This window comes from Rissa tridactyla, chromosome 1 (assembly GCF_028500815.1).
Source record: "Rissa tridactyla isolate bRisTri1 chromosome 1, bRisTri1.patW.cur.20221130, whole genome shotgun sequence".
NCBI lineage: Eukaryota > Metazoa > Chordata > Aves > Charadriiformes > Laridae > Rissa > Rissa tridactyla.
This window is the reverse complement of record NC_071466.1, coordinates 158785040-158807241: the sequence shown is the minus strand read 5'-3', so window position 1 is coordinate 158807241 and position 22202 is coordinate 158785040. Positions and strand designations below refer to the sequence as shown.

General features: G+C 42.6%; 1 protein-coding gene across 7 annotated transcripts; it reads left to right on the top strand.

Annotated features, from left to right (window-relative positions):
- The first annotated feature begins 643 nt into the window (after nucleotides 1–643).
- On the top strand, nucleotides 644–20258 carry NFYB (nuclear transcription factor Y subunit beta). 7 transcript variants are annotated; one of them, XM_054180767.1, is made up of 8 exons: nucleotides 1147–2154; nucleotides 4468–4581; nucleotides 10654–10747; nucleotides 11264–11394; nucleotides 13253–13450; nucleotides 15432–15510; nucleotides 18551–18630; nucleotides 19107–20258. In XM_054180767.1, exons 3-8 carry the CDS (start codon nucleotides 10654–10656, stop codon nucleotides 19137–19139), a joined length of 615 nt encoding a protein of 204 aa, XP_054036742.1. In that variant the 5' UTR covers nucleotides 1147–2154; nucleotides 4468–4581; the 3' UTR covers nucleotides 19140–20258. The 7 variants fall into 7 exon arrangements, with proteins under 7 accessions (XP_054036779.1, XP_054036768.1, XP_054036752.1 ...); XM_054180804.1 differs by lacking the exons at nucleotides 1147–2154; nucleotides 4468–4581 and adding an exon at nucleotides 644–771; XM_054180777.1 differs by lacking the exons at nucleotides 1147–2154; nucleotides 4468–4581 and adding an exon at nucleotides 688–799.
- The last annotated feature ends 1944 nt before the right edge of the window (nucleotides 20259–22202 follow it).

Genomic DNA, 22202 nt, shown 5'->3' with positions numbered 1-22202 from the left:
ACCCAAGAAGGTTTTGTCCTGCCAAACGGTTGGTTGGGACCTAGGTCCCGTGGGCCATCCTCCTCCATCATCAACCTCCTCTTCTTCATCAGCCTCTTCTTTCCCAGACTATGTGAGCCCTAGGGAGTCACTGGGGATCGTAATGTCTTTTCCTCTTAACTGATGAACCCGGACGCAGGTGTGGGACAGCTGAGGAACCTCTTGACTCCCTATGACAACGGTGCCTGCCCGACTGACAGCGGACCCCAGCCGCTGAGGTGATCAGGGGATAGGACAGGGGACAAGGCCCGCGGGACACAGCCCCAGGGACGCCTCTCTCCCCCCTGTTCCCCACCTCCCGGGGTTTCCTTTACCACAGCACCGGGGAAGAAGAGCTGCGCCCGGTCAGCGACACCAACAGCCCCGCACCACGCGGGGGAGAGCCGGGGGCAGGCACAGGAGCACCCCGAGAGGCGGTTTTACCTCAGCCCAGCCGCGGGGCCCCCTTCGCCCCTTAGCCCCGGAGAGGCGGGCCCGCCGACCCCCCAGGCCGGGCGTCTCCGTCCCCATAAAGGAGGCGGGCAGGGCCGGGCCAAGCCGGGCCGGGGCGGCGGCGGGAGGGAGCGCACTGAGGGGAAGAGCCGTCGAGCGCTGGCGGGGTAGGCGGCGCGGAGGGAGGGCGGCCCGGCTGCGGGAAGCGGGGCTCCGCGCTGGGACTGGTTCCTTCGCAGCCATTTTCTGTCCAACCAAACAGCCGATTTGCGGAGGGAGCCAACCAGGGCCGCACTGGAGGTTTGTGCCTGGCTCCGGCCAATGATTGGTAACCGGTTCCACTGCAGGCTCGAATGAAATGTCCGTCTCCCTCCCCGGGCCCCGGCGCTGCCGCCGCGCCGCCGCCGCGGGGACCAGGAAGTGGGGGGCGGCAGCCGTCCCCGGGCCCCCGATCACCGGCCCCATCGCCTCTTTGTGCGACCGGAGGCGCGGGGGCCGCGCGGCCGGGGGAGCGGAGCGGGCGGGGAGGCGGCGGCGGCGGCGGCGGGGGGGGTCTCGGCAAGGGGCGGCGGGGCGGCTGCTCCCCCACGGTGTCCCCCTCTCTCCGCGGGGCCGGGACCGTGCACCCCCACCCCCCCCACCTCCCCCGCTACGGCTCCATTTTGTGGCCTAGGCGGGAAGGGGGAGGGAGGGAGGAGGCGGAGACGGGAGCGCGGTTGCCCTACGGCCGTGTCCGCCGCGGGCCGGGCCGCGGCCGCCGGTGCAGGGCAGGCGGGGCGCCCGGTACACCCCCCCCACCCCACCGCCCGCTGAGGTGGCGGCGGAGCGCAAGGCCTCCCTCCGGCCGCCGCCACCCCTGGGCGGCGGTGTCCCTCCCCGCCGGTCGCGCTCGGGCTGCCTGAGGCCCCCTTCCCGCCGGCGGCATGGCGGGCGGCTTTGTGGCGGCCGCGGCTGGCCGTGCGCGGGGTGGAGGGGGGCTCCGCGCCCTTTTGTTTTTGCCCGGCCGTTGCCGCAGCCCGCCGAGCCCCCTCCCCTCGCCGCGGGAGCCGGGGGGCCGGGGACCCGCCGCGCTGCTTGGCAGGGCCCCCACCACGCCCACGGCCCCTCGCCGCGCCGGGAGCCGGGCAGCGGGGCGAGGGCCGTTGTCGTTGGGACCGAAATTTCCTTGAAGGTCCGGCGGTGTTTTTGAGGGATAAGGCGTGTAGGGCGAGGCCCCGGGATGTGGTGAGAGGAGCGGGGTGAGGGTGCGGGCAGCCCGGTCCCGGCGCTTCGGGGAGGGAATAAGGGGCAGTGGCCTCCTGCAGGGGGGCTCCGGTAAAAGCCCCCTAGCCCCGGGCAGGCAGAGGTGTGCGGCCTCCCCTCTCCGCAGGTGTGGGGAGCCTGCCGCCTTCAGCAGGGAAATCACAGCCCAGGCGATTGGCGATGAAGCGGTGAATAACTGGGGACGCGTTGTCTTCTTCGATTTGTAAACACGGCGTCGTGATAGGCGAGGTGTCCCTCGAGCAGCTGCGTGCTAGGTGCAAGGAAGACTTTGAGGCTGTTTGTGTAAGTAGGAAGGTTACCCTCTTGTGCCCCCACACTGGCTGCCGTTGCATCATTGAAGGGCACGAAGTCAGGACGTGGAGTCAATCGGCTGGCACAGCCGAGCAGCATCCACAGCTTATCCTGAAACACACATGGCAGGTAGGAAAGAGACAGGACTCTGCCGTTCTCAATGTCTACACAACTGTTGTGTGTGTTCAAGCAAGTGTTCTCAGGCATACCTGTGTGTGCCAGCCACTGCTCCCTCCAGAAATTACGTACTTGGTGATCCTGAAGTGTATTGTGTAGGTTATCCACAGGTAAACATATTGGAAAGTAAAATAATAGTGTTCTAGTAATGTTTCTGCAGCTATTAAGATACCCAGGTTAAAGAAACCTTCCTACACCTCATTGTAAGTGTAATACTGCAAGTAACAGAAAATCGGTCAACTTCTAGCTTTACCAGTTTCCTCGAGGCATGACTAAAAAGACTGTTCTGCAAAGAACTACCATGTAAAAGCAACTTAGTGTGCTTGGATTGCTTTTGGGAGGGCAGAGTAATTGATAACAATGAGCCGAATGTTTTGAGGCAGTAAGGGATGTAGAAATCTGGATTTCAGCCCTTAAATGGTCTCTCTTATATGTGGTAACCTTTGCCTATCTTGCTGGTAGATGGAAATTATTGTCAATAAAAAAAATAAATAATTGCAGCTTTCTCAAAAGAAGCTCATGCAAAATGGAAGGAGCTGCTTTGGGCATTATTCACAGTCTGGCTTTAATTGGCTTGCAGGAATGGATAAATGGTGTTTATGCATAATCATTAGCATAGCGTTCCTAAACAATAAGCTTAGTGATTACTTTTTTTTTTTTGCTTTGGTTATGTGGCCTATGCCATGACAGTTGTAATGTTGAGGGAGGATCCATCTGTAATTCTCTGGGAGACCCAAGATGGTTTAATCTGAATCATTATTTATGAGGTCTGCATGAGTTGCTTGTGCTCTGCATTGAGCGGGTGATTATATATGGTCTTGGCTGCTAGCATTTACAGCTATGAAATTATATTTGAAAGAAGTCAAGAATACTGGATATTACTCTTTAGACTTTAATATTTGACAATTACAGCAGTTCAGAGTTTAATAGATAGCCTTTTATTTATGGTAATAATTATATGAAGGGAGGCAGTGTACAGAAATTGAGTGAAAAAGATTGTTCAAGATACTGTGAAGGTACGAAATGTGAAATACTGTGAAACTTTTAAAGTCAGGTATCTTGTTCTGTCAACATTTAAAAAGGCTTGCAAGGCTCTTCCTCCAGTGCTTTCAGATGCACGTCTCTAATGTCACTTCACCTTAAAATTTTTCTTAGAAAGAAACTTGACATTTCAGCACTGAGTTTTGCAGTAGTACTTTAGAGAAATGCAGTATTTGGAAATCAATGTTTTAGTGACAGGATGCTCATAAAAAGCGCAAAACATGACTCTATATATACATAGTAAACAACACGTATAAATAACATTGGTAGAATAAAAATAAGTGTCCGCAAATTTTATAACTTTGACTGAAAATACTGGCCTGTCCTGAACTAGATTTGTAAATCTCTTGTCCTGTTGCTTCAGAAGAATAAGCTTCTTGGCAAACTTGACATACTACACCAACGAAGAAAGAACATAACCAACTTACAAATGTTATCAAACTTATAAAAGAAAAACGCAGGATTTATGGATTGCAACTTGAATAAGCAGTTAAGCTTAGTTTTTTACACACAGAGAAAAAGATGTTAGAAAAGTATCAAAAAGTTAACATGGAAAGGTAAGGTGGGGCTTTCAGTCAGCGTTGCAGGAGGAAGGAGGTGCTGGTGCAGTCTGTCCAGCACTGCTGCACTCTTCCAGCTTCTGCAGAAGCAACAAAGCTGCCTCCATTCCTCCGTTCATCTCGTTTTTTTTTTCCCCTCCAGCTTCTCTCTTTTACTGCTAAAAAAAAGAAGGCATAGAAACTCAGTTTCTCCTGCTTGCTCCGTATCACTGATGCGCTCCTCCTTGATGTAAAAAATGTATGTGGTGTTAGCCCACCCATGTATATTGCAGCTTACCATGCTTGTGAGTGGTGAGCCAGCCTAGTAAGAAGCCACCACATACTCTAGCACAGCTGAATCCACGTGGAGGGGACTTGTGGCTGGTGACATCAGGGCTTGCAAGATGAGCCTGTAAAGTTGATAATACTGATACGTGGAGGGGGGAAGGTGGAAGTGTGAAAAGGCCCTGTTCGGATTTCATAAGGGAAAGGTTTCCTCTCTGTGGTCCAGGGGAAAGAGCCTGGTACAGCCCAGATGCTAACAAGCCTTAGTGACGCTGTCAGGTCCCCTCAGCATCAGTCAGCTTCTCCTAATGTTATTCTGCTGTGGGGGAAAATACTGAATGTGAGAGATGAGAGGAGCCTGAGATGGAGAGAGACAGTGCAGCATCTGTTTATGTTCTAGGCACGTGCTAAGAGGTTTTAGCTTTACATTTTTGTGGATCTGCTGGAATGATGTCCTGTGAATGCATTTCCCAGTCGGTGTGTCTTGCTGCAGGAGACACTGCTTTGCTGCCAGGTGAGAATTCAGTGGGAAAATAGGTTCTTCAGAAGTCATTGAAAAATAGAAGGAAATTAAAATTGTTTTTTCAATTAAAAATATTTCTGTGTAGGAGCAGCAAGTGAGGGTGCAGAAAGCTCAAATGAAACTTCCTTGCCTCTGCTGTTATGTACGGCTTTACATCTGTTGTGATAAGGTGCGGTGCAAAATTAAATAAATCTACAATGGCTGAAGTGATTGCAACCTACAGCAGTTACTAGTTCTGTCCTGTTTCTGTGGCAGGGACATCTGTGTGGAAAGCGTACCAAGTGCTTCAGTTCATTGCATATAATTTTCTGCTGTCCTTTTTGTACGGGTAGCGGTTTTGGGAGAGAGACAGGGTGGATAAATAGCACGTAAAGTGCTGAAATCACAAGAGGCCTTTGGTTTCTCCCAAGAGAGTGGTTTTGCAAATCATTGCCAGATAACTTCCCTGTTCTGAAGACAAAATCTTGTTTTCTTTGATTCTATTTTTGCCTTTTATACTGATCTAAGTTTTAGACCCTTCCTCTCCTCAGTGCTAACAGGTCTGGGCTTGCATTCTTTGTTGTCGTTTATCTGAGACATTGGTACTGCTGTCTTAAGAAAGCTCTTAAGATTAAACAGGATGCAACCTTTACTTTGAGATACTGAGCTTTTATTAATTCAGTATAGATATATTTTAGGAATAGTCTGACTTTGGGGTAGCTGACAGAAGCATATTTTTTTTTAAGCATCCTCCAGAAAATTTCCTACCAGATGTCAGTGTAAACCTGTATATTCAGTCACTTGCATTTTATCACTGACTTTCTTTGATGTCCTTGATCTTTAATGTTTCTCTTTTAACATATTTCTTAGGTTAATTTCCCTGGACCCATTATTTTGTGTATTCCTAGTAATACTTTTTTCATTAGAGATTAAAAAAAACCCAAAACAAACAAACAAACAAATGGAAAACCACCACCAGAGAACTTTGTACTGCTGCTCTATATTCAGATGCTTTTTGCAGTGTATCACTGAATATTTGAGTTGAGTGTCTGGTACTTAACTTCATTTCACTCCCTTGTTGCTGATAAAAATCAGATGATGTCCCAGTCACTTTAGAGACTGATATGTTGTCGCTCCTGTTATGCTTAGGTCTTCGTCTTGACTTAGTCAGTATGTGTATGCTTGGAGGAGCTTTGGTGTTTTCGTAGTGCTAAAGGGTAATGTACAACATTTTTATGGTTTGAGGAACCCACAACAATTTATTGCAATTTAGACAATTATTCTATCACCCGATGAACCCTCCCCACCTGGGAAGCGGAATCAGGAAAAAACAAGGAAACCTGGGGGTTGAAATATAAATAAATTTACTAGAATCAGACTAAATAATTAACATCAGTAATACTAAAGAATCAGTATTGATCCTGATACCAATATAAAATATACAAGGATTACACTTGGCCAACTCTATCAGCAGGAAGCTGTGCACTCCCAGCAGTGGGCAGCAAATGTGGGACACTGCGAGCACTGTGGCTTCGGGAGGAAGGGAAGGGCTCAGGGGTCCCACACTGAGGCAAGAAGTTCTCAGGATCACAGCCATCATAGGAGAGAAAAAAACCATTCCTCAGCAAACTTTCTAATTTATTTTGAATGTGATGTTCATGGTATGAAATAATCCTGTTGGCCAGCTTGGGTCAGGTGCCCAGGTCTCACTCCTCCTTGTCCTTGCACCTGGCCACCTCAAAAACACTGAGACCTTGAAACCCACATACCATAGCTGGCTATAATGTAAATGTTTTCACAAACTCAGACACTAGAGTCTTCTAAAAATGCAGCTTTCCCTAGCATTAGAAGAGACCTTACTGAAAAATAAAATTACTGAATGAGAAATCACTCCTTTGTTGCTCAAACGAGGACAAACACGCAGCCAAGTGCTTCTTGGAGATGTGTTCTATGCTAGATTGGACTGCTGCATTTTTAGAGTAACTTCAGGAACACTGAAAGTTTAGTTTGTTTTGTGTTTTGGGGATTTGCTTGGTTTTTTTGTTTGTTTGTTTAAAGGGGGGATTAATTAGCAACAGTGAGAGCAGTGTTTTCCCATTTTTTCAGCATTGTACTGTCTCGTATTACAGACCTTGTGCTGAGCTGACAGTCAGATATGTGGTGATTGACTTGAGTTTTGAACATCTGAAGTTAAAACCGTAATACTTCAATGTGTAACTGTGTTTGTTATGAGCTGACTAGGGCAGCAGTGGCCGCGTTTTTCATGTGTCATATTTGTGTCATCCATCAGGCTCAAATAAATACTAGTTGAGTGACTAGGTGGTACATTAATTACAGTTGCTATGTTCAGATGCTTAGATCTAGATATGAATTAAGTGATAAAATTAAATCTGACTGATATTCTTCCGTCAGGCTTATTTGGATCGAAGTAGTGCGTAGAGATGCCGCTCCTTTTATTACCACGAGGACAGCCAAGCAGTGGAAGGGGCTCCCAGGGTGGCTGGGCAGGCTCCGTCTGTGGAGGTCTTCAAGATGTGGCTGTAGAAAGCCCTGAGCAACCTGCTCCGATCCTGGAGCTGACCCTGCTTTGAGCAGGGGTTGAACTAGAGACCTCCTGAGGCCCTTTCCAACCTGAATTATCCTGTGATCCTGGATTAAGGCCTGGTTATGCTACGCGTTATGCAGAAGGGTGTTAACGCTGCCTCTAATCCCCTGTCCCAAGGTTGTCCAGGCAGCTAAAAATCTTTCCTGAAGTAATACCCACAGAAGTAATTTCAGTTGATGTTAAGCTGTCAGTGCCTGTCTTCTTTATCAGAGAGAGATCTGCCTTTTTCTTTTGCAAGCCTTTTCCTGTCAATTTTGCTAACCGCCGTTTTAGATTTATAATGTTGATAAGATTCCACTCAAATTCTCACTAATTGCAAAATAATACATACTGTAAATAGATATGGAAAAGAATAAAAGCAAAGATAATACCTTTAGGATGCATTAGTCTAATGTGGCCAAAACTGTCTACAGATGCACCAGATGTTTAAAAGAGATTCAAGCAGGAATTGTCTTCTGAAGGTGAGCTGGGCTAATGAAAGCAAGATGGTTTCTTAAATAATATTGCTGGATCTTGGCAATAAAGATTTAGATGAGGTAGCCTGCAGGATCGGTGCGCAGAAATCAGTGAATGAGCACATCACTGCAGAATTTTGAAGAATGTTGCAATCCGGAAAGAAGGAAACATTTTAGAAGATACGTTTCAGAGAAGACTGAAAAAGGAGAGGGGAAGAAACATCAAGGCATTTAAAATAGTGCTGGGCTCAGTAAACATAATGCTTGAAGTTTGTGGAGACCCTAATTCTGAGTTAAATTCTAGTAGGGATCAGAGAGATGAAACTGAGAACAAGACTGCCAGAAAATCCGAACTTAATTTTGGAGGTAGCTTTTGTGATTTACCAGACTGCAAAATGTTAATTGCTTCGAATTGCAGACGGAAAAGAGAGACACAACTCTCTTAATGATAGATGATGTCCATTTCGGTGATCTTGACTTGCAGGATTGTGATATCCTTGCATTGTCATTACAGTGAGCTGAGTAAGCAAACTGCAGACCTTTTGGAAAATTCAAAAGCAAAGTTAAATCTCCCAACAAAGAGTCTGCAAAATGCAGACTAAGAGAATTTATGTGAAAGTTGACACATGGAAAGCAAATGCTTAAAATGCTACCCTTCCTTTGGGCAGAGCTGCTGTGTAAGAAGTGAAACTGTTTTACAAAAGCCCATCAAAAGGGACCAGAGTGCTTTAAAAGAAGCAATCTGTGCATGTGTGTAATATTCTGTACACCAAAGAAGAGGTAGAAGGTTTTTCTTTTTTTTTTTTAGCTTGAGCAGCTCCTAAGGCTATATCCAGCTGTTGTAATATTGCCTTGGTTACGTGCGCATCTGTGGCCGAGCATAGTTCCGGATGTTGCCTAAATGTTTGAAAGCAAAACCCAGCCCTGTGGCCACAGGCAAAGTGCAGCTTAGAGAGAGGTTAAATTGCTCAGATTTCGGGCTAGGTATAAAAATAGCACGAGATTGCTTCTCCCTCCCTCTCCCTCGTCAGGCTAATGCTGCTGGAAAGAAGGGAGCTGTGTGGTCTCACCGGCAATGACCACATGACCCGTTGGGTTGGAGATTGTCTTCCAAAGACACCCGGATACCTGTAGAGCTGGTGTAGGGCAAGGGGTGAATCAAGCCGGGTTCTGCCTCCCGCGGGGCTTTGTGTCTGCTTTGCCAGTAAGGCTGGCTGCTCGGGTCAGAAACAGCTGGGCTGAGAAGGATGGTAAGTGGTGGGACTGCAGGAAGCATAGAATGAGAATGGAAGAGCTAATTTTCTAGCAAATGGGTAAATAAGCAAATGCTAACAGAGCCGTTTGATGCTAGACATAGCCAGGAAAATTTGGGGCAAAGGTGAATCTGGTGCTGTGCATCTAAACTTGTTCCAAAATACCTTTGGATTTGTGTGCCAATGTTGAAAGAGTTTGCATGTGCTAGAAACCCTTTCTACCTCTGTAATTTTTGCATTGTTTCTTCTCTCCAAGAGCAGCGTTATTAAAACACATGACCACAAAAATACAACTTTATCTGAAAAAAAAAAAAGGACATTTTGAAAGCATGGGAGCTAAATGTTCTGCAAAAGCTTGTTTTTAATATACTAATTTTCAAGCCACTTGCAACTGGAAAAAAATCAAGGTTGCCCAAGATCGTGAGACTTGAGTTCAAACTTACATTTGGCACTGCTAAAATAGCCCCCTTTGAAAGTGGAACTGTTGCCTGCCATGATTCTATGTAAGTGTAAGCTTTCTACTGAGCACTTGATGATAGTGTTTAAGGAAATTCGTTATTCCTGTAAAAAGGCAAAATGTAATATGGTAACAGGTTACATGGGCTGAAGCATTTGCTGTTGCAAAAATGCACGTATATCTGAGTGTTGTGTATGGTGGCAAAATGTGAATGCAGAAGGCCGTGATGTGCTGGGTTGCTGTTTGCCTGTGGCAAGTCCTCTATAAAGGGGTGTGGACTTCCAAGGGATGTAGGAAGCACCTTCACCTCTTTCACCTCTGCAGAAGGAGGAAGGGTGATGCTTTTGATGTCCTCAAGTGGTGAGACAGCTGGCTGCTGAGGGGCCTCTGGGCCACCACCTCAGTTCAGAGCAGCACTGTGAGACCTCTTTATTTGCTCGCAAAGTAGATTTTCTAGCAAACGTTGAGCAAATGGCTGATGATGATCTCAGTAGTTTTGCCCACCTTGGAAGGGGAAGGCAGGAAGGGTCAGGCTTCTCCCAGACTCCAGCTGAAACATGGTCAGTGCCTCCCGGGACAAAGGCTCCTAGCCAAGGGGGAAAGTCTTGGCTCTTCTGGCTTTTCTCTTCCTCTTGGCAGTCAAATTACCTATTAAACTGTGACCCAGTTTCTGAAGTCTCAAGGAGAAGACTTCTTGTTGACAACCACATAAGAACGTTCTGAGAAGAGCGCTGAAGGATGCCCACGGAAGTGAGGTGGGACAGAAGCAGGGAAAGCAAAGGAAAATGTGATTTAGAAGACACCTAGAAGTGACAGATGCCTCAAGGAGGATAAGGATGCAGAGCTGGTTCTGAGGCTGGGAATAGTTTGTCAGTGGGGTTGACAAAAGCTGTTTGGGTGAAGGGTAATGGTGAGTGAAGGGTGTGCTCTGTGTAATAATTGTAGGTGAAGTGTTCAGTGAGCAGAGGGCTGGCATTAGGTTTTGAGGGTTGTTCAGGGAAACAGATGCCTTGACATGTTCTGGTCAGACTGTCATGGGAACCACCCAGGGTTGTTACATGTGTGCTGCATGAGCCAAATGTTTCTGTGCTTCTGGTTGAATTTTTGCGGAAGCTTCACAAAACAGTTTCACCATTTCCACTGTGAGTAAAGCTCAGTAAGGAGAGAAAGTATACTGTTCTCAAATGGCAACATATTTATACATGATAGAAATAGGTCTCATAGTTCTAAGTTGATTAAAGTGCTGTTTTTCAGCAATAGCTGTGCTTACAGTGTAACAAACATACCTGAAAAGTTTCATTCTTCTGGTTGTAGATGGATGGTGATAGCTCCACAACGGATGCTTCTCAGTTAGGAATTGCTGGAGATTACATTGGTGGCAGTCACTATGTGATACAGCCTCACGATGGTAAGACATGTAACAGTAAATACTACTATTTCTCTGTGTCTCTGTGCGTGTGTATGTATATATATATATGTACATCCTTCCAGTTCTTGTATAGTTCTCTGCTATCTTCTGTCAAGCTAAGAATTTACAATTGTTTGTATTCATAATGTCTCACTGTATAAAGCATTTTTGCTGCAGTCTGAAGGTGGAGGTTGGACTCGGTGTCAACATTGAAAAATCCTTTGGGGTGATAACAAAATAGTGGATGTTCTAGGAAACAATTTTTATTTTGACATGACGTTAAGAATGTTTGGTGTTCAGCAGCCACATACATTTTTGTGCATAGTATGATAAAGATAATATCTAACACACATAAAGGTAGCCTGGTGTTACAGCTATTTTAAAAATTATTTCTACAATGTTAATACACTGTGATTCCAAAGGTCTTCATCCTTCAGTGTAAGATTTTAAACTGACTTAATTATTGCCTGCTGTCTGTCACATACAATTTCTGTTAACTTTTCTTTATTTCATTAGACACAGAGGACAGCATGAATGATCACGAAGATACAAATGGCTCAAAAGAGAGTTTTAGAGAACAAGATATATATCTTCCAATTGCAAATGTGTCGAGGATAATGAAAAATGCCATACCGCAAACAGGAAAGGTAATACCTTTGGTAGAGAAAGTGTGTTAATGAGTTTTATTCCTTCCTCTGAGTGAACTTGAGCTGGTAGAACAATGTATTTTTCCAAATGATCCTGGTTTATTGGCACAAAGCCTTATAAAATAAAAGAGGAGAAAAAAAATGAGCAGGAGGTGATTAAGACCAAGTCCATTTTTCTTAGGTTTCTGAAAGCTTTTAGTAACTGCCATAATTAGAGTATCCAGAACAGTGCTTTTCATAGAGCTTTCAAGAGCTTCCTTTTTCTAAGATGTGTTCTCTGGAATTCTCTTAATGGGTTGGACTTGGTGACAGCCTCCTATCAGTAAGAATATTTTCTATGCAGTTCTCTCTAACAAAATTTAATCTGCTTTTATTGAGGTGTATAAAATTTGTATTAAGTGAACCATTTTGGATGAAGCAAAAATCCAGTCTTCATCCTGAATGAAAGAGAATCGTTAGTCTTCCGTCACCTGAATCTTTACGTATCCAAATGCTAAAATGACCTAAGAAATCTGCCTTATACCATGTAGCAGATAAGGCCAGATATTGAAAGACTTACTTTATTTCTTACTTCTAAGAATAGACTTTTTAATCCATTCTGCTGAGCTGGTGATTGTATAAGCATTTGACCATTCCACCTGTTTATCTTAAACCGTTGCAGGGCTCCTATTACTTGCTGTTTCTCTATTGTATTCCAGTGCAATTCCTGCCCCAGTAACATTTCCTCTAGCTAAAGCTGATTTCTTTTTTTGTTTTTTTTTTTGTCCTTCTTTTGAGATCACTCTAAATAGAAGCAAGACATAATTTACTTGCATCTGCTTGTACTTTCATAGTGTTCAGGGCTTTCTGGAGATCTGGGTGTTACATTTATATCTTTGCTGTGAAAATCTCTTCACTAGTCCATATTGTCATAAATTTTTAGAGATCAAGATGAGATTTTTCTCAAGAATTTAGCATATGGGATGTCGAGCTATCTTGAAAAATCAGGGAGGTTTTTGTGAAAAACTGCAAGGGAAGCTGCTGGCTGATGAGTACTTCTCAAAATCTCACCCTATGCGTCTGAAAATATCAGAGGAACTAGTGAAGATGCTACATACAGTTAGTGCCTCATTATTTTTTTAAAATACAAACAGATTATTCCCATGTGAAGAAATGAGAATCTTAATTATTATAATCTTTCAGTTGGTTCCTGTCAGATTCCCAAATAATCATGAGTTGTTATTGCTGTTATTTTAAGTCATGTAAATTACTTTTTGTCCAGCTGAAAGCCATAATAGAATTTATTTATTTAATTCTTGCCAGGGGCATATGTTTCTTCATTTGAATTCTCATTTGGAAAAATTATACCAGAATATTAAAGCATTAGAGAGCCTTGCTGCTAGGCATAGATTCCAGTCCCTGAATCTGGTCAGGGTGAAAATACTTGTCATTGCTGAGTCTGTGGGAATGTACTGCAATGGGGTTGGGACTGCTGGGTTTATTAAAAGGAAGACTGAAGCGGGCTGCGACTGTTGTAATGAACAGGTTTAAAGAGAAAGTGTAGGTAAGCAAAGTAAGCAATATTGAAATGCATCTATATGTAAAAGCTTGTACAGAACATAGTTATGACTTCAGGAGATCCTGACAATTGGCTGTGCTGCTTGAAACAGTAGAACTTTGGTTAAAATTGTGTTGCACCTGTGCTTACATAGAGCAGCGATGACATCCAGTGGTTCCCTCACATACAGGTGTTGCCTAAATGGGTATTATCCTCAGGTTTTGGAATGTTTCCTTTATTATTGAGTGTATTCTTTTGGGTTTTTTAATTTTATTTTAGTCTTCTTGAATAATCATTTTATGATACTTTTTTCCTTACTAGATCGCTAAGGACGCAAAGGAATGCGTGCAAGAGTGTGTAAGTGAATTCATCAGCTTTATAACGTCAGAAGCAAGTGAGAGGTGTCACCAAGAGAAAAGAAAGACCATCAATGGAGAGGATATTCTCTTTGCCATGTCTACCTTGGGGTTTGATAGCTATGTTGAACCTTTGAAGTTATACCTCCAAAAATTCAGAGAGGTCGGTATACGCTTCAGTATTTCCTCATTTATTTAACCTGGTTGTGTTTATCCTTAGCTCCCTGTCATTGTAATTGTATAATGGATAACTTGCACAATATCTTACAGCTATTGTCAGGAGCTAATGTAATGTTTAAAAGCATTCCAGAGGATATCAAGAGAAAAAGGAGTAAGTAAGAATTTTGATTAGACTTGCTGATTCAAAGTAGTTAAAGCTTTCAACTGAATAAATTCTGTAACATATTGCTGGTAATAAATAACTCTGTTCTTCAAAGGTGCTTATTAAGAATACTTAATTCAATCTTTGGGTTCAATCAATAAAACTGTACTAGACTGCATCCTCTGAGGAACTAGCCTAATGCCTATTGTTTGTCTGGGCTTCAGATGTATAAAAGAAAAAGTTCTTTTTCTCATGTCAGAATAATGATTCACATGGAAGGCTATCTTCTTCAACGTTTGGGGTTTTTTTAATCTGTTTTTTAGCCCGTGTCTCAGTTTGCTTTTGATGCATAGTACGTGATCCAACTCTAGCAGAAAGTGACTTTTTTTCTTCTTTTTTCCTTTCAGCATTTTAAACTTTATGAAAAAATAATTTTCTGCTTGGGTTTTTTGTTCTTGTTCCCCATTTCCCCGCCTCCTGTCTGGAGGTGGGAGAGAATTATGTTTGCTTGCTGCTTTGCTTTGGTGTTCTTCTACCTCAGAATACCACATTTAACCAAACAAATCAAAGGTATTTTAATCCAGTGACCTTTCTTCCTTGTAGTCCTGAATGAAGAAGTTGTTCAGGGTTTATTTAAATGTGGATCCCTCTGTTGGTATGGCTGCTTGGTTTTACTGCCATGAGCGAAGCAGATGTGTCTAAATTGGTAGTGATGTAGATAGAGACGCTTTGTTTGTTTCTGTTGACTTTCTTTTGTTCTGTAAACCTAAGGTTTTTTTTTTTTTTTAATCAGTGGGGGTCAGACTCGCTAGTAATATTTAATTTGCTGATAGCACGTCAAGCTTCACCTTCCCAGAAGGTCATATGCTGTGATAACTGAGTTACAAGAGGTGTAATTTAAAAGTATACTGCTGTGTGCCATTCCTTTCCAGTGCTGTGTAGCAGTTGCACATGCTCGATGTGCTTTAATTAAAAATGCAAGTAGCGCCTAACTAGTTTCAGTACTTCTGGAGAAGTCTGAAGTGGGTCTATGCTACTTTCTTTCTGAAGTGACCATTTTTGCAGATATATATGCTGTGGTAGCAGAGTGGTGGGGTTGTATTTTAATTGGATGGATGGGCTGATTTTGCTCATCAGTTTTAAACCTCCATTCCAGCTAGTTCTGTCTTCAGGGTAGTTTATATAGTCAATACTTCTGTTTTGGAGCTTAGTATTTAGTCTCCATCAAGCAGTTGCAGAGAATACTTTTTATACCTGTATTATTTTCTTAGATGTAATAGCATAGAGCATCAAACTTCATACTTGTAAAACTGCATGCAGATGTCTGGGAGCCTTGGCTCTCTGTGCTGATATCCTTTCTGGCTGTAGTCCTTGATGTGGGGAAAAAGAAATCCAATATCTTCGTTTTAAATGTCAACTCGTAGTTGTATGATGATGGCACTTGCGTGTGGTTGGTAAGCAAATGTTGCACATTCTCGGTAGTTCTGAGATTCTGTGATTTCTTGTAAATGAATTTAACTCCTTGTGGATTACTGCAGATCTTTGACTTTCTAGAGAAGGTGAAAGCCCTTCTTAAACTACACAATCCTAGTTTGCAGAGTTTTTGTTTCTGAGGAGTATGGATAAGATGAAAAACACCCTTCATGTATTCTTGTACTATGACCGTTCTTAAATCTAATAGAGTTTTACAGGTCTTGGATTTCAAACTCCAGCTGCTGCACAGTGACTCTTCTGCAAGTTCCAAACGTTGGCTAGAGTTCCTGGGGTCTTGAAACAATCTCAAGCCAACTGTACTCTTAATATATTTCTCCCCCCTCTCCAGGCAATGAAAGGAGAAAAGGGAATTGCAACAGTTACAACTGGAGACGGTCTAAGTGAGGAGCTCACAGAGGAAGCATTTAGTAAGTAATACTTTCTAACTTATTATATTATTACTGTGGCTTTTCTAAAAACAGGCCTTCTTTTAGCCATCAGAACTCTTACTTGAGGAGTACGTCCTGGACTGGCCATGTGTTACATCCGTGATCCATTGAGATTTTCATTTGAGATGTCTGGAGTATGACCTGTGCTCAGATAAACTTCTCCCAGTCAGTAGAATTTATGGTCAGAATGAAGTAATTTAGTGATAAACGATGACACTCCAGTAATAGCTAATGTCAGCTGTGGAAGACTTTTAAATGCGTACATTAGTGCCAGTATTTTTTCTCTACACTTGAACACAGATTGTAATGAAAGGTGCAAACTTTTTTTTTTCTTTTTTTCCCCCCAGTAGCTACATATTTAGGCCCCATTCGTTCTACTTGCAAGACTTGGGGAAAAAGTAAAATAATCTCCACTTGATGACTTGAGGAGCTCGTCTTTGAGAAATGAGCCAGAGAAGAACATCACCTTTGTATAATTCTAAAACACTTAGTATTTCTTATATTCAAAAGAATGGACAGCTTGTCAACTAAAAGGTGTAGGGCAAGGAGTATTCACTGTAGTTTTTATTCCTTATACTGTGAATTAAAGCCTGACTTTGTGTTGGTTTTGTTGACGCTTGATTCTTGCGTGTAGTCTTCACCTTGGCTTTTAAACGGTATGGGCTGGTAATCTTGAAGCTGATACAAGAATTAGGAGGCGTAGCTCTAGTCATACCTACTGATGAGACTTATTTTTTCAAGTATCTGATAAATCTTCTGTTCAAAATCACTGATAAACTACTGAACTAGGAAAAATTCAAAGCCTGAGGACTGAAATTACCTGTTCAGGGCCTGAAACACCCTTTACTCCCAGTATGATGACTTTGGCTATTTAAAACAGTACAGACTCTTCAGGTCTCTCCTAGCCTGGAAGATAAGCTCATAAAACTGGCTGGAAATTAAGAATCTAAACATTGCAAGGGACTTACAGAAAGCTTTATTTATTTTTTTTTTACTATGACTATTTTAATTTTATAATTAAGGATTAGGCAATGCAAATAGTAAACTCTGATCTGTACTCACTCATATATAATAGCTTTGGTTCAGAAGTGGTAAGACACTAGCACAACTGTAGGCCCAACTTACTTACCTTGGGTATGTTGCTAATGGTTTCTAGTTTGCAACTGTTTGGAGTCTGTCCAGCTTGGAAGCTTGCCAAATCAATATATAAAAATTGTTCTAAAGGCTTTCTTTTGTATATATTCTGATGTGCACTTCAACATTTAAACTGCAGCTCAAGAGCTGAGGGAGAACATATAGTTGGAAACTTGTGATTGTGTCTGCATCCAGCGTGTTGGTTTGAATGGGTAAAGGGGCAAATCCACAAAGAGTTTCTCCTCTGGATGCTCATGCTCTGCTTAGCCTGAGTACAGTGCCCACCAGAAAATGGAAACCAGAAAAAAGGAATCCCCTTACATCTGTGGATCCTCCGTCCCCTTCACAAATTTTATATGGTCCCTGTTAAATGGCAGAAGGCTGAAGATGTGCTCCTAGCCACTTGTTCAGATATCTCAATCCCAGGAGCCTCAGTGTGCTCTATGAAATAAGCCTTAATTTGCTGTGATTTGAAAAGAGCAACTTTGGAAGCAAATATTAAGTCTTGGCAGGATGCAAAGGAGATGTTGCAGTAGTAGTAGAAGAAGGAAAAATCTTTTTCTGTAAAATAACCTATCATGTCAAGTGTTGCAGGTATTTCTATCTATAGGGACAGCTATAGGTCTCTTCAGAACGATGGTCTTGCTGTAGCAGTAATGGCTGAGCTACTGTGGCATAGCCCTCAGCTCTTTGGCTTTGCCTAATGCCAGGGCTGGGTCAGAGGTTCGGCATTAAACTGTGTTGGATGTGGAACATGTGCATCGAAGAGCAGTAAAACTTTGGACCTGCCAGAGCCACTTCACACTGTGATCTTAATGCACCTCTTAACTTGCAACTTAAGCATTTGAAAATTAGTACAATGAAGGTGGTGGTGGGGGAAATACAACCAAAAACCCCCAAGCGTCAGCTTTCAAATGAAAGCTGTTGGGATTATACTGTGTTTTCAGAATTTTTTTATGGATTATACATCTTATTTATACATAGTGACAGCCATAGTTCAGAAAGATAAAAGCCCCGTTGTTTATCTCCTGGCAGGGAATGTTACGCTACAGTGACTTAACTTACAGTTTAAAAGAGTTTTGCTGCTTTGCTTCCAAGTAGCAGTTGTAACGTATCTACTCTGAATGTCACAGAGCTCAACGTACACAGTATTGTAAAGGTTTATCTTACAGCATCACTCTTTGTGTTTTCTCTCTAAATCTGAGTAGTGCTTTTTACTCCATTCCTTGGCCTCCTCTTTCCTCTATGAAATTCAGGGCTCTTGTGCAGGGCCCTGAAGGAGAGGCAGAAGTCACCCAGTGTCATGTCAGGTCTTTGGCTCCCTGTCAATGCCTTTGTCTCTGGCAGTGCCTTTGTTTGTCATTGCCTGTCTCTGTTCATCTCCGCCACCTTCCACGGGGCTTCCACATTACGGAGTTGCTGATGGGTCCTCTTTTATAAAGCAGCTCAAATGTTTTCATTGACTTCCTCATGCACACTTATGTCTAAACAAAACAAAACAAACTCTGAATTGTCCAGGTTTCTTGGGATATTGAATGTTGGAGGTTGCTTTTTTTCAGTGGTCCGCTCCATTTGCCAGTGTACTGCTCTCTGTTCTGCTTCAGATATGTACAGGAGAAGAACAAGATGCAGTCTTACTGTTAGATTATCTGATGCAAAATTAAGTTGAATTTTGCTTCTTAATGGGAATAAATTTTGCTTATTTGTGACACTAACAACTGTGTCTATATGCAGTGTAGGGTGGTAGCTGTCAGGAGAGGAATAGCTCCACAGTCCTGGGGCAGACCATGATTAAAGGTTATTTAATGGTGACAGACACATCAAACAATGCTCTGTGTATCCTGCAGTTCCCATCTAACTTTCTTAAAATGCTCTTTTTTTTCAGCTAACCAGTTGCCAGCAGGCTTAATAACTACAGATGGCCAACAGCAGAATGTTATGGTCTATACAACATCATATCAACAGGTACTGTATCCCATCCCCTACTCTCTCTTCTGCTGCTGAGATTCAAACACCAATTCAGCTGCTTTGTTGTGAAACATGAGAATTAATTTTATTTAGTCCTTTACTGGTGGCTGTTGTGACATTCCACCACTGTGACAATTCAAGGCTGCCAGCTGTGATGGCAGTTTCAGAATCATAGAATCATAGAATGGTTTATGTTGGAAGGGACCTTAAAGATCACCTAGTTCCAACCCCCCTGCCATGGGCAGGGACACCTCCAACTAGACCAGGTTACTCAAAGCCCCATCCAGCCTGGCCTTGAACACTTCCAGGGATGGGGCATCCACAACTTCCCTGGGCACCCTGTTCCAGTGCCTTACCACCCTCACAGTAAGGAATTTCTTCCCAATATCTAATCTAAATCTCCCCTTTTTCAGTTTAAATCTGGTACCCCCAAAGGTGTATTTGAATCTGAGCTTGCATTTTTCTTTCTCTAGATCTCTGGTGTTCAACAAATTCAGTTCTCATGATTCGGAGAAAACTTCGGATTTGGGAACACGAGATGGAAGCTCTGCAACTCTAACAAAGAGGCAGTTTTAATGACTGGTGAAGAGATTTATCTCTTTGTATATTAAATAGCTGTAATGTAGCTACCTGAAGCTTGACTAATTGAGGTGTGAGTTCTGACTCAAATCTTTTTCATGATGATTTTAAAAAAAATTGGATTTTAAAGGTATTAAAGTATTTTTGTTTTGTACAAGAGTTTGTTGCTCTGTATAACTCCTGTATGCATTGTATATTGCAATTTATTACTGTCAGAGATTTGTAGACAGTTTCTTATTTTCATATTGAATCATGTTACTTTTGTAATTCAGGTAAACAGCTGGGTTAATTCATGTTTACCCTTTGAATAAAATTGTAAGGGTAAAGTTCATTTTTTGAATGCAAGTTGCCTTTATTATGAAGATTGAGTTGGTCTTGGTTACGTAACTTGTCTTGCATGACAACCTCAACTAACTTTACATGTCAGCATATTTATTGAAACTTTGAAAGGGACGTTTTCCTCATGGAACTAGCAGCTCAAAAGCATTGCTACAACTGTTTTTTAATGTAACTTCAAAATTAAAAGTTAATCAAAAACAACTAATGCTCTTCTACATCTAGAGACTTAGAGCTTATCAATAGTGTTGACAAAAACACTGATGTGTGCGATGCAGGTCTTCATTTCATTTTTTTTTTCAGTTGCATTAATTCTCCTTAGACATAACTTTGATATATTTAAGGTAGTCTTTGTGCTACTGAAATTACTCTTCATTTTTATGTATGGTTTTTAGAATCCAAAACTTCGAAATTTGAGGGTAGTGAAGGGGGGTGGGGGATTTTTATAGTCCTTGTGGTAAAAGATCTCATTTTAACTTTTTACTGAAACGTTTTAAGGTTCCTCGTGTGACTGTGGAAACTCAACTGTGTTAGCGACTTTCCGTGTACAGGGCTGCGCATGTGTGTGTGTGTGTGTGCGCGCGCGCGCATGAGTGACTGAAACTTGAACAAGGGACAGAGATCTGAAATGGAAGACAGACTGCTAGTTTGCTGTCTCTTCCCTGGTTTGGCAATAAACACTACCTAGATAATGTAGTTCTGTCTATTTAGTGAGCTGTTCTTAGTAACGTTAGCCGTTTCTTTAAAAACGGGGTGGGTGATTTTGTTAGATGCAATGTCTTAGCCTGCTAGGGTCGGGGTGGTGGTTTTAGGAATCTATCTTACGCAGACTGAATTTTGGGACCTTTGATATTTTTCCTGTTTGCAGTGGACTGAAATGTATTATAATAATTATCTTTCCACAGACCTGTCATTAATTTAAGAAAACCACACCTTGAATCTGTTGCCATATAATTTCTTGCTGGTTTTGTCTGTCTCTCTTTTTTTTTTTTTTTTTTTTTTTTTTAAAAAAAAGTAACTTTTTAATATTGGGGGAACGAAGACATCCCAGAAGCCTGAAAGGGCCAGTTCTTTGCTAAACAAAAATTTTATGTGTGTGCAGATTTGAACAGTGTTTCTTAGAAATCAGCGTCATGCTGGCAGAGCCGCCGGAGGCCGTCCAGTGTCTTCTGTGGCGATCTGAGCGGGTGTTCTGGGTTTTGTGGCAGCCTGTCAATCTTCAGCAGCTATGACTGAACAAATGGAGTTTTTCATTAAAATGTACAAATGAGTAACACAACCCCTACATGAGCCCCTTCTGTTTGTATTCCATTTATTTCAGGCTGTTGTACCCTGTTCTTGATGGTCCCAGTTTTGTGATGGAAAAAGCTGCGATCACAGCTAAGGAGAAGCTCGGAGAGATTTGGCAGTTGGATGTGCAGAAAGGGGGCTGAGGTCATCCCTCACACATACTTGAAACCAGCTACATTTTTCAGTCTGCCATCTCTTCTGTGAGTTTAGGTTAAAGTGTTTTGAGTTTGTGGTTTATACACCATCATGTGCATGAAGGAGCTGATACTGCTTTGTTTTTTCTTTTTCTTTCTTCTCCTCCTCACCCCAGCAAAGGTCCAGGGATAAAACTGCAACTAACTTGCTCGTTTGCTTCCTGAAAATACACGTGTAGAAGTAATAGTACAACGCTTCATTTGGTCCCTCTCTGAAACCATTCACCTAATAAAGTTTGCAGGGTACTGTAGTGCTGGTAGAACAAATGTGGTCTGAGGAAATACTTGCCTAATTTATATTAGTAGTAGCACAATCACCGTGGAGTCTTTATTTTTGTTTAACAACCGATACGTGTTCTCACCTTTCTAAGTACTCAAAGTTTGAAAGTAGCTTAGACCCAAACCAAGAGCGACCTGCTCCTGCTGTATCCCACCTGCTTCTACAAAACTGCTGTCTTTGGTTCTCTGAAGGTTTTGGTTGAACCAACATAAACCCAAATTGAGCTTGAGCTCCAGACAGCTGTGGCAGCCTTTGCTAAAGCGTAGAGAAAGGCTGCTTGAAATAGCAGTGATGTTCAAAGATCTTTTTTTCCAAGCACAGTGACTTTTTTAGGTGTCTTCCCATGACAAGCAAATTTTACTACGCTAATTTTTTTAATTAATTTCTGTGTGACATGATCCTTCTCATCTTTCTTTATAGAGTGCTCGTGGTGTCTTTAGAAGCACGGAAACACTGTTATCTCTAGTCAAAATGCAGTTATGAGGGAGGCAAATTTAGATGGCGTTCTTCTACATCCCATTGTCATTACAGGCTTAACGGGAGCTGAGGTTCTGCCTTTACCAGTCTTGCTGATTTACTATTTTATTTATTCCTCTGTTCTGATCTCTCCTGACATTAAAATATGTGGCTGGATGGTGCAGCCAGAACACAGCAGGAGTCTTGGCGTGAGGCGATACATCATAAATATCTACTGACCCATGCTTATCTGCCTGTAGCTAAAAATCAGCCTGAACTATGTGGCCTATACTTTTAAGAGCCATTTTCCTTGAACTGCAGCCTGGATACTCTGTGCATCATGGCAGATGATTAGTAGATGGTCTCTATTGCAGAGTTTCAAGATGATTCTCATTAACATGTTATAATCATATATAGGTGATTTCTCTCTTGCC